Consider the following 12953-nt stretch of genomic DNA (forward strand, 5'->3'; position numbering starts at 1 on the left):
ACACTGGCTATGTCCATGTACCAACCATGAACTCTCTTAACTATTCCGTCAAGAACTTCTCTCCTGTCTTTAAGAGAAATATATGTAACACATGACTTTTCACCTCGCCATGCTATTTCTACCTTCCCACCTATCCTCTTCGCTCATATTTCTTATCTTGTTTTACCCTACTTGTACACTACCATACAGCTATTATTAGGTCAAAGTTAATCTGGGGATACCCTACACTAATTCTCACTTTCCATACCTTTTCCTTTTACTGGACTAACTGTGACTTTTCCTAATGCCCTATAACCTTGTTAGTCTTTTGATGCCCGTTAGAGTTGTTATTATCGGTTACCTATGTATTATATAGGAAGTTATGACTACCCTGTTTATTATCTGTATGATTGGAGCTTTTATTACAATATTTATATGTTATCTAGTTAGCATTCTATACCAATATATATACTGTACAGTGTTATTCATATGCGAGATGGAGCTTTTCTCCCCAGGCCTTCGGTGAAAATGGACATGTATCCAGTCGGAATTTCTCGGTCAACAAATGTAAAATAAATAAATAATAAACACTGCATCAGTGAGCCCAAGACAATATCCCAGGATACCTTATAAATGGCATGAAGCGTGACCCATCTCATCCTCTGGAATTGCTATTTAACTGTAGCCTCCAAACAGGCTTTGTGCCTTGCAAATGTAGAACAGAATAGTCATCCCTCAGCACAAAGGTGGGCCATCTACAGACCCTTGAAACTACAGATCCACAAGTCTCTCTAGGCTCCTATGCAAAGCCATTGAAAAACTTGTCTTGTAAATTATCAGTAATGACATAGGAAACCTCCAGACACTGGACCCAACCCATTTTAATTTCGTCAAAGGCAGGTCATGCCTACTGAGCCTGGTTGGCTTCTTTGAAAAGGTCACCAAAGCAGTAGTTGAGGGCATAATAGTTCACACTGCCTACTTTGACTTGGCCGATGGCCAAGGCGTTTGACACTGTACCCCACTCAGACATTGTTGACAAACTCAAGAGTTTGGGTTTAAACCCTTATGTCACCTAGTGGATAACCAGCTAGCTCACAGACAGAACCCAGGAAGTTTGTAGAGGTGGACTCCCCCAATTCTAAAATCCGTCACAAGCGGAGTCCCTTGGGGATCGGTCCTGGGAGTGCTGCTTTTTGGCATTTGCTTCTCTGAAGTCAAGGCCAATGTCAGTAGCCTCTGACTGATTAAATTTTCAGACAATTGCAAATTAGGAGCAGTCATAGAATCCTCCACTGACACACATGTTTTCCAGGAAGCTGATACAAATAAATGGTGTTAGAGCCATGGTCTAAAACTAAATGCCAAGAAATGCATACTATCCTTTGGGAAGTCGTCCACCCCTAATTATTTTAACAACACAACTCCAAGATTTTTTTAAACACCTTTATTAGATTATCACTTGTGACACAGGCAAATTTTCATTTATATTAATCAAACTGTGTTAAGTTCATGTTTACAAAAATTATACTTCACATATATTGCTATATGTCATGTAACCTAAGCAACATTACATAAATTATTCAATTCCTGCCTTTTCTTTTTAACGAGATGTCTTATTAAACCACCACTTACGACACAGGCAATCATAGATTTACATAAATGAAAAAACACACCGACACAATGCTTGTTGCAAGCATTTTACCTTACAAACCATAGTGGCACACTCCCAGTTGCAAACGTTATACATTACTTCTAATCTACCCAGTCGTTTTCAGTCAAACATTACATAGCTCATTTATGTCCTGCTTTCTTTTAAACCTCATTCCTCCCCTGTATGTATTGTTCCCACAGGTTCCCATTTTTCCTGTGTAGTTTGCTCCTACCCTTTTCTAAAGATCTCAATTCCAGTTGTTTTTTACCTCTGTTACTGTATTCACTACTTCTAGTATAGTTGGTTTAGATTTTGATTTGCATTTTGTAGTAATTGCTTTTTTGGCAGCCACCATAATTAGACACAGCAAGGCCTTACCATGTCTAGGCAATTCTGATTCTGTATCACAGCTCTGAAAAATCATCTCCCTCATCACACCAATCTGCCCACCCAGCATCTCCGATAATGCATCCCGCAGGGAATCCTTAAAGTCCACCAACTCGCCACACTCTCAGAAAATATGTTTCCAGTTACCTCTTTCTTCTCTGCGACACCTCCAGAGAATTTTTCCTCAGGTAGACTGCAAATGTTCGAGTTTATTTGGGTATAAAATATCTGTGTAAACATTTCCAAGCAAAAATTCTAAATCTTCTAGATTTTGTTGCATATTTGGGAGATATAACTATCTTCTCCCATTGTTTCTTTGTGAATTGCTTATCCAGTCTCTCTTCCCCATCCTGTCTAACCTCCTCTGATTTATTCTTAGTTATCATGCAATATTTGATATGCTTTACTAATTATTTCTTTTTTAATGGCATCTTCTGTTCTAAATTCTACTAAAAACTCTACCAGTGCTGGTCTTTCATTTAGGACCCTCCTATTTCTTTCTGTTTGCCTCTCTGATATCAATCCTTGATAGGAAATGCAATTTCAAACCTGCAGTCCAAATAAATTCTTGGTGTCTTCCCATTCTGTCATATTTTCTTGTCTAGTTATTTGCTCCCAATACCTTGGTTCCTTTGCCAGTTTTCTCCAAAAAATTCCAGCCCCCTCTTGCCTATAAATCTAATTGCAGTCATCCCTATTGGCAGAATCGCCTTTCTCCATTCTCGTGTTGGCTTAGTTCTTAGGATACTTTCTACTACTTTATGGATATGATATTCTGTATGATTATTATTCTTCTTAAAGGCCTGCACCCAAATCCCAGTCTCCTTTTTTTCTTGAGCTTTCCCTCTGTTTTATCATCATCATTTTCCACTTTGAATTATAGTTCTCTGCTTGTGCTGTGTATAGTGTGTAGCTCTGAAATACCCCTTCAAATTGAGTAATCCCAATCTGCCTTGTTATACTGGAAGAATCATCTTATCCCACTTGACTCTTGCCTTCTCCCCTCCCAGATAAAGTTCTTCAGCTCTTTATTAATTGCTATCCACAACTTCTCCTCTGGTTGATAAAAATATGCCTGACCCATGTGTAAGACTAATTGGACTAAAAACATTTTAACTGCTTGTATCTTACTATCCATATCTATATAATAAAGCTTCCATTTTTCTCAGTTTTTGTATTATCTTTTGTTTAGTCTCTTCCCACGTATCTTTAGCTGCCACACCAGAATCATTTTTAATCCCTACTGCTAAAGACTTCATTTTATCATGTCCCCATAAATATGGTTATTGAATACGACCCTAAGAGTTGAACCAGTTGTGAGGGACTTGGGGACGCCCATAGACAGTAATCTAACCTTTGACCATCACATGTTTGCAGTAGTGAGGAAATCATTCTATGTTGTGTAACTTACAAAGGTATGGCATCCATGTCCAAGGAAGTCATTGTTCCATTGTGTTTGGCCTTCATCAGTCCTATCATTGAGTACAATGCCCCTTTTGGCACTTTTCAATTGTTGGATATGCCTTGTTAGGTAAATCCATAGAAGTTCCTCGCTAAAAATGCAGGATATAAGTAATATGTCTTGCACAGACCACCTCAAGGCCCTATCCCTGAATCCTGTCTCCTACAGGCTGATGAGGGGAGCTCTCTGCTTGGCACACAAGACAGTGTCAGACTTCATCCTGATGGACTTCCTGCATATCCACAAATCAAACCACACCAGAATTATCCAATCCTAAAGACCTAAACCTTGCCTATGATATAAATAGGACCTGCTGGAGAGACAGGTACATATCCCAGAGGCTACCCTTTCTCTAAACAGGCTTCCATCCATGTGAATCGGAGTTTATCGCTAACCCAGTTCAAGTATAACTTGGATAATTGGATGGGAAACTGGAAATTCATCCTTAGTTTGTCACCTATGTATCTAGTGGACAGAGGCGGATTGTAATGGTTAATCTCCCAGGACCCTGCTTGTAATTGTTCTATATTCCAGGCCCTTGCTTACACTTATCAAGGGTACCCAAATTAATCAGAGATTTGAGATGCATGGCTAGACTTGAAAGGTACTAGACAAGTAAGCACCTACAAACCTATGAACCTTTGTGGTCTCTAAAGCTATTGCAAGTGCCTGGTCAGGTATATGCCGAAGGTATGAGAGCTGACCACAGAGGAACAATGACTTCCTTGGACCTGGATGTCATGCGGTTACTTCTAGTCTGTGCAGCATAGAATGATTTTATCACCACAGTAGGCACGTGATGGTCAAAGGTTTGGGTTACTGTCAACATGTGTTCCCAGATTCCTGATCACTGTTTCTAATTTTAGGGGTGTATTATCAATGTGCTAATTTCCAAGTGTTAACAACTTTCCAAAGGGTACTGTTGTACATTTTTTGTACTGAATTTTATTCCGTGGTAATGGCCCAGTTGTTTGTCTGCACCAGGTCCTCTTGAATAGTTTCTGTATCTTTAGGGGATTCATTGACCACACCTAGTTTATAGTAGTCTGTAAACTTGGTCAGCCAGAGGTCTGTGATGTTTGCCTTGACTTAGAAGTAGATGCCTAAAAGTTAATGCTATTATAAAAGCTATCTGACGCCAACAGGAAAGCGGTTTAGGGTGCTGTAGGATTTCCTAAAGCCATGCTATCAGAGGAGTTCATAATTATTCAATGTGCATTTAAACGGTTCCACTTGAAATCATCGAATGTTCAGAACATCGAAGCTCTGATCATCGAGACCAAGAACATCGATGTTCAGAACATCGAAGGTTCAAAGTGGAAGTGCCAGGTAAGTAAAAATGTTAACTTTTGGGTGTATATGCAGGGCAGCAAGGTGCCCTGCATGTTGTGTGTGTGCCATCTGAGTGTTGGCATTGCGGGTAGGGAACAGGAAATCTCCCGTTTAGCGCTACAGCAAATAGCGGTAAACTGGAGATTTCCCTTACCACACTGTAGTGCGATCTCTGAGTTGGAATATTAAAGTAGGGGGGGTGTGGGGGTGCAGGAGAATCCCCCCTGCATAAAATAGTTGTTGAATGTTTATTTCTTTTTCTGTGGTTAACTTTAAATATTCGATGTTCTGAACACGATGATCAGAACTTCGATGTTCTGAACATTCAAGGGTTTCAAGTGGAACCATTTAAACATATTAATAGTTCAAGGATTTTAGTAATGAGGCATAGGATTGAAACTGATCTGCAATTTTTACATTGTGAGGGAAAGTAAATCAATGAAACAGGTGGAACTATACTTTTAGTAAGTGGCAAGGCTAAAGATACTTATTGGTGCTTTTGCAACTTTTGTTGCTGACTGTTTCAGGAGTTTAGGATGTAGCTTTCTGAAATGTGCACCTCCAGAGTTTAGTAAGTAATGACTTGGCCTGTTTTTCAGTTATGGCAGAGAAGTGAAAAGTGGCAGCATAATTAACTAAAGGATATAAATCTGCATGAGAACTGCCATTTTGAAGCGATTGTGCATAAGTGTTTTTAACAAAGGGGTTTGTATGTTACCGCAATGGCATGATATATAAAGAAGCCAGGAAGTATACAGTCCTGCGAGACTTGCAGAATGGTAGTTAATCTTTGAGATCCAGGGCTTTTTTTTGAGATTCCTCTAGTAGCAGTTGTAGCAGAACATGAGTAGCCTACCAGTCAAACTGACTCTAGTCATCTTTGCAATCCCTCAGTGTGGTTTATTCGTATCACAGGGGAATGCAGAGCTGTCAAGCTTAGGACACTGTGGCAAGACTTTGTATTGTTGAGACTTGTCTTTCCATTCCCCTTTTCTTTATTAGTCAGGACGTTTTAAAGGTCGGAGGAGGGAAAGGGAGAAGAGAGTCCTGTTTTAGACTTACTGCCAAGATGGTTCAAAGCAGCCATGTTTCTCCCTGCTTGTAGCCTCTGCAGAGGCCCCTCACACTGCCTGTCAAGATAAATGTGGTGCTCCAGCGTTAGTCCATAGTATTGATCCAGACCTCGACAGTCTATACAGCATGACTGTTGTGGTTTTATTTTGTTATACTTAATTCTTTCACTTCAAAGCCATCCTGATTTTGCAGTACTAGTGGAGGGTAAAATGCCACCTCAAAGTCTGTTCAAAAATAAGTGATTTTTGTAATGGTGCCAGAAAGAAGCATTGTCTGTGCAGAGTTCCCTGTGAAGTATTGCCCTTTTGATGGGTCAGAATTTGTTCTTTTCCTTCCTTAGAATGCACTGTTCAGTGCTTGCCTCTAGATTTGTCCATGACTTTTCTTCCTTCAGTTAAGCTTTTCTTGAAAGGAGCATTGCATCTTAGCCCTTCTGTCAATGGGAGATTGTCCATAATTGAGATACTAGTTTTCTTCTGGAGAAATAGACATAGTTTGAACTTCTTGGTGTCTGTTTCTGCTGGCAATGACTTTGGCTAGGAGGCCTTGTATTTACAGGATGCCGTAGGTTCTACCCTTTAAACAGCCTTTCACAAGGATAGGGTGGCTGTGTCTATCAGCCCTTGCATTATTCCCAGGTTCAAAATAGAGATTACTTGTGAGTTGCCAGCTTAATTTGCCTTGCTTTTATGTTTGACAAGATTCAGGGGAGTGGGTGTGCTACATTGTACAGCTACTTGGAGGACACAAGGGTCTGCACTGAGAAAATTTAAGTGCTGTGGAAACTGCAGCATCTTTTTGTATTCTTTCCATTGAACAAATTGAGGGTTGTAATTGGGAGGCATACTGTTTCCATGTGGTTGGCTGGTTACATTGGTATTGCTAGCAGATCCTTAAAAGGATCCAGGAAGCGTCCATACTAGTAGAGCCCCCTTGCTGTGGCATACCATCTGGGGAAAGTAGTGCAATGATGACTTGGTTATCTGTCCATGTTGTGTAATCTGTGGATACATAATACAACTGTTGTGGATTGCTTTACTGCTGAACAGTAAGCCTGTTAGGTGCATGTCAGAATGGTGACTGATGAAAAAGAGGGACTGTGATAAGCAGGTAGTCTTTATAAATGTGTAACATAGACACGCTGTGTGCTGTCTTCTGCTGAGACATGGTGTGGTCTTGATTGTACTCTGAATGAAAGAGAATTACTGTGTAAACATTTTTGAAGAATAACAGCAGAAGCTGACTTTGGTACCATAACTGCTTAGGATGATCAAAGAAGATCTCTTTTTTGGAGTTTCTGACTGACTGGTATACGAGACAGATGTATATAGGTGTTCAGGCAAACCTCTTGCTTCTTAGACTTGAGAGACTGTGTTCCTTCTGCAGTATGGGTGAGTGCAGCTCAGAATGGCTCATACAATCTAGAAAGTTCAGACAGCATGGAGTGGATCCTATCCATTGCTGAAAAAATAAATACCGTGGAGCTGTAACAGTCTGAATTTGGATGTCGGTTCCAAAGTGCAATGGCTTGGATGTAAAAATTGGGTAAAAATGTGTGTTGTATTGAGAACTGTACACAGTCATGTTTTATAGTATGAAGTGTATGTATTTGTTCTGGTGCTCGGAAGTGAAGAATGATCTAACACTTTTGTAATTGGATGGCTTAACCAGTTGCCTTTATTCCAAAGGAGGACGGAAATCGAGGTGAGGATATCCTTTCTCCTGTGAATGCAGAGAATGAACCCTTGGAGGGGGAGAGCACACTAGCTACTCACAAACCCCGCATAGCTAATTCTCGGAGTGCCCCAGATTCCAGAGGCTCAGAAAGTCCATCTGTGACTGATGCTTCAAGTGCAAAGAAGAAGAAAAAGCTCAGAGAAGAGAGAGAAGTATCTTCATCTCGCAAACCTTCACATCCATTTTCATCTGTGGCCTCTGAGCATCCTATCCAGGTACAGATAATTTCAAACTGTTTCTGACAGTCATTGCTTAAGCAAATGCATCATGTGACTTTATCAGCCTAACCCAGTACTTCAATTTCTGAATAATTTTGTATTTAAAAATTTACTTTCCCAGTGGGTGTGGTTTTGTGTTGAAGTGTAGTAGCAGTTCTTGCATGACGGTCTTCCATGATGGCACTGTGGATTCATCAATATGCTAGCCAACAGTGGAAGGCTGGAGGAACCCTGCATCCTATTTAATAAACTACTCTATAAGGGTAGAGCAAACTCGTTTGTGAATTGGTAGCTGTTTGGCCTCTGGCCGCCCTATGTTACTGATACATAGACAATACAATCCTACTGTTACATTTGTAAGATATTCACAAACCTACCCAATCTTCTTATCAGCTGTAGTCATTTTCATTAAAATTAAATTGTACCACAGTTGTTCTTCCAGCGCTACTTCTTTGTCAAAGGCAGTCCAGATACACTGTCATCATATTCAGCCTGCTTACTCTTTTCCCATTCCTATAAGGCATCCGCAAATGCAAAACTGCAGGCACATTCAGGTACAAACATCATTCCTTGCTTCACATTCCTTGCTTCTTCTGAAGGTTTCTATCTTAATAGTACTGACCTACATTAAGTACAATGCCTGCCCCGTAGTATCCTACTCTCTGCTAACAGCCCAGTTAGGCCTAATATTTTCTTACCTATGCCTTATATTCTACCTTCCCACCTTTATTATATGTTCCTCTTCCTTGCATCAATCCTATGTCTCATTTCTCCATGTTTAATTTCATTCTTTATTCACTTTTATCTTTCCCACTCCTTATTTTATGTAAATGTCTGTTCCATGGTAATTTTCTCTCTCTTCATATTTTTATTTTCCCTCCAGTTTTTCACTTTGCCACCTTCCAAATTGCTCGGGTTCCTATTAGATGACCAAAGATGCAGTCTTTCGAATGTGTCTTGGTCGAACTTGAAAAAACGAAAAGGCAAAATGACAAAGCAGCATATAAGTGAATTATTTCCCTGAGAAAGAAATCACTTGGCTGCGTCCGTTACTTTGCCATTTTCGTCACTGTAGTGCGATCTCGGAGTTGGTATATTTAAGTAGGGGGGGTGTGGGGGGTGAAGCCCCCCCATTTAATGTTGTGTTTTTTTTTGGAACAGCTATTTTTTTTTCCCTTGCTGTTGTAAGCGTTCGAGTTTGTAAGCTTTCGCTTACATGGGGTCAGTAAATCATTGTTCACTTTTCTAAGCATTTGATGATTTAATATAGACCCAATTTGCCATACTGTTCTCTCTTTTTTTCACAGCAATAGGCTTGATCATCTTCCTTCCTGGTTCTGTACTATATGGCTGTTACCTAGTGAACTAATATTTCTGTTGCTTCCCTCCTCTTTCTACCCATTGTCTTGTCCCAGGCCCCCTTCCAAGTCCCAAGTAAGCATAGTTCTCCATACTAATTCCTTTACATTCAGTACAGTCTCTTCCTCTGCATCCTTTTTGTCCAGTCATATTCCCTAGAGTGTGTAAATTAATCCCTTTGTGCTTTTTTTTGAAACTTCTAACATTTTTACCCCCCCCCCCTGCAGTCTCCGAAGGGTTTAGTTCCATTGCTGTATTACACTCCTCCGCAAAAATCCTTGTTGTCCATTCATACTCCCTAGAGCATATAAATGAATCCCTTTGTGCTTCTTTTGACATTTTCATCATTTTCACCCCCCCCCCTTTGCAGTCTGCTATGGGTATAGTTCCACTGCTGTATTACACTCATCTGCAAATATCATGGTAGTAACAACAAAGCAAACAGTAAGGACAGTAAGGATAAATGGTCCAACATGCAGAAATACACAGTAAAAAAAAAAAAAAAAGCGAAGGACCAAGCCACGGCAACACAAGGCATAAACTTTTAATGATCGTGAGCGCTTTCGCAGCACCTTTGCTGCTTTGTCAGACATTACAGAAAGAACCAAAAGACACCAGGTGCAGGGTTTGAGTCTCACAAGGGACAATTGGCTAGGCTTAAAATGGCTTGCCAGGGCAGTTAACTTAGTACTAATCTATGAATCTATAATATTTTGCTGGCAGGGTGACTCAGAGGACTAAGACTATGAGCTATAGTTCATATGGTAGAGGGTACGATTCCCTCAGCCCTCATTTGCCTATTGATATTGCTCAGACACAGCTCCACGTGGTCCTGTTGAGTCTTCCTGGCTACAGAGAACTGAAAAAAAGCGACTGCTTTCCTGATTAAGTATCCTGCTGTTTTTTTATATTTGTTTTACCTTCTACTGCTTACCTAGAGCAAGCTTTAACTGTTTTCATAGTTATTTACTGCATTTTTTATTATCTGCACTTAAAAGTACATTTTAGTCGAAATTAGTCTAATTCAAGTCGAAAAGTGTTTGTTTGCTGTTTAATTTAATTGTTTGGCTGCCCACTAAAGTGTACTTGCCTGTAGTACTGACTTATTGCCTTTTCTGCATTTAGCGCGGAGTTGCCACTAGAGCACCATCGGGCAGCGCCGGTTAAACAAGGTTAAACTATTTCTGGCTCCGTAAAGTCTGCTCTTCATTTTTTCCCTTAGAACTACTTGTGATCTAAACAGTCTATTCTCTATCTGTAAAGCTCAGCACTTGTTCCTAAAGCATTTTTTAGTCAGGTAAAGCACTTCTATATTATACAAAGTACTTCACTAGCTTAAACCCCCCTTGAGTACTCACTTCCCTATTTCTGACTCAGTTACACAGCAAACTTTTTCATTTCTTCTAGCATGTCAAAGGGTCAGTTGTTAGCGTCCTCTCCTGCTCAGCTGATGAATCTGGGAATATTGAGGCAATGTTACAATTGCCTCATGTACACAGACAACCCTCTCCTCCTCCCACAAAACACAAATACATGCGAGAGATGCAACTATATAGCCAAACTGGAGGCTGAGCTCTCTCAGCTCAGGACTGGCAAAACCAGACAGGAGGAGAGGGTAACCACACACACCATAAACCCAGTCTCACATAGAACTATCACAACTACAAATCAAACACACAAACACATACTCGGAGGCACTGATCAAAAATCTACCAAAACAGCAGAGGCCTCCAAAGCAGACACCCAAACAACTGCCACCTCATGACATAACACAAGCAACACATAGATCACAAAGTCAGTGTGCAAATCAGTCACAGCCCTTAAGGCCAAACACAATGCCAGACACACTTGTCATAGGTGACTCCATAGTCAGACACACTGACGTCCCACTCACCAGACTGAACAAGGAGAGGGTCACAGTAAGCTGCCTGTCGGGCGCTAGAATCCGCCACATAACACAAGCACTCGGGTCACTCCACAGCAAGTACAAGTATGACTCAGTCATTGTCCATGCCGGTGTGAATGACCTGAGACGTACCTCCCTGGACTACATGAAAAGAGACATAGAGGAGCTCTCAGATTATGTAGCCCAGGCTGGTATGACCCTGACCCTGAGCAGTATCCTACCTTCACCAAGAATGATGCCACAATACAGAGACAAAATGATCAGTTTTAATAATTGGCTTAATTTCTGGTGTCATTCTAAGGGGATCCAATGTCTGTCTGCCTGGAATGACATGCTTGACAAGCCACGCTGCTTCACAAGGGACGGCTTTTACCTGTCACCCCTGGGTTTCCGGATATTGGCAAAGGCTCTTGCCACCCCCATAGTGCCTTTTTTAGACAAGGCTCAAATTCTAAACCCACCGCCCTAGAAAACAATAATGGAAAAAAACTAAGGGTAATGCTGCTCAATGCCAGAAGTCTAAATCTCAAGATGCACGCACTCGAAGCCCTCCTCAGTATGGAGAACATCTATGTCTGTGCTGTGGCTGAAACCTGGTTCAAGGCTCCTGAGAGCACCCCGGCACTATCAGGTTTTACCTCATATCATGCGTTCCAGCCCCAAAACCCGGACCGTACCACAAAAGGAGGGGGTGTATCCATATTCATCAAGGATACCCACACCTCCAGGCTGGTGGCAACTCACGAAGCATCAGAGACCATTCAGGTGCAATTAACCATAGGAAAAACTGCTCTACAGTTTGTAGCATGTTACAGGCCTCCCTCTCAAACTCAGGAACCCCACACAGCCTTCCTGAAGACACTGGAGAGTATGAATGTCTCTCCAAACACCATCATATTGGGTGACTTCAACTACCCAAACATAGACTGGGAACATTACTCAAGCCCTAATACCCTAGCCCAAAGGTTCCTGGAGTTCATAAACTCAAATGCTATGGAACAGCTTGTCACCATTCCCACAAGAGGTGAAAATATACTAGACCTGATCATCACAAACATGGGGACAAAATGCTCCACACCTGAAGTATATCCCTCATTGGTGAGATCAGACCATAAACTAATCTCACTGGAGATCCACATCCCGCCCGACCCCCAACAAAAAGATCACAGTGAAGAACTTCTCAAAAGCCAACTTCACACTTCTTAAGACTGGTGTGGTATCCTTCAAGGCCCCTGAGCCATTGGAAACCACAACCCACGCTGCTGAATCCCTTACAAATGCTTTCTTAGAGCACCTCCAGGATTGCATGGATCAAGCAATCCCAAATAAAATCAAGACCCTTTCCACCAAAGGCAAGCGCCCGATCTGGTGGACCCCAGCCATAAACAAACTTTACAACAAGAGGAGAAAGCTACTACAAGATAGAGCAAAATCCCTAAAAGGGAAGACATCTCTGATCAATACTAGTAAAAAACTACGATCACTCATAAAATCATCCAAGGCCAACTTTGAGAGAAAAATCGCCAAGGACTCAAAAGACAATCATAAGGCCTTCTTTAGCTATGTTAGAAATCTGGGTGGAAACTCCCAGATATGCTCAGAATTGGTCCAAAATGATACAAAAATCACTGAACCCACAGACATTGCAAACATACTGGCAGACAGGTTCAGTGCAAATTTCTCCCCTCCCTCCTCCCCAAAAGGAGAAATATCTATCCCAGCAGAGTGTAGCCTCCCAATCATCTCAAATGCCCAGGTGAGAGCTGCTCTCTATAAAGCTAAAAACACAGCATCAATGGGACCGGATGGTGTCCCCGGCTGTGTGCTACACTAACTCAATGAGGA

The 12953-nt window shown here is 41.2% G+C and overlaps 1 protein-coding gene across 4 annotated transcripts in view; it reads left to right on the plus strand.

Annotated features, from left to right (window-relative positions):
• The window catches only part of TFPT (TCF3 fusion partner), a 414773-nt gene that overhangs the window by 231855 nt on the left and 169965 nt on the right, over window positions 1-12953 (plus strand). For all 4 annotated transcript variants that reach the window (XM_044079549.1, XM_044079563.1, XM_044079543.1 and 1 more), the window contains exon 5: window positions 7577-7840. In XM_044079549.1, coding sequence (XP_043935484.1) covers window positions 7577-7840 — 264 coding nt within the window. The remainder of the gene's footprint in view (window positions 1-7576; window positions 7841-12953) is intronic.

This window comes from Protopterus annectens, chromosome 1.part1 (assembly GCF_019279795.1).
Source record: "Protopterus annectens isolate FY-2018-M chromosome 1.part1, PAN1.0, whole genome shotgun sequence".
Lineage (NCBI taxonomy): Eukaryota > Metazoa > Chordata > Ceratodontiformes > Protopteridae > Protopterus > Protopterus annectens.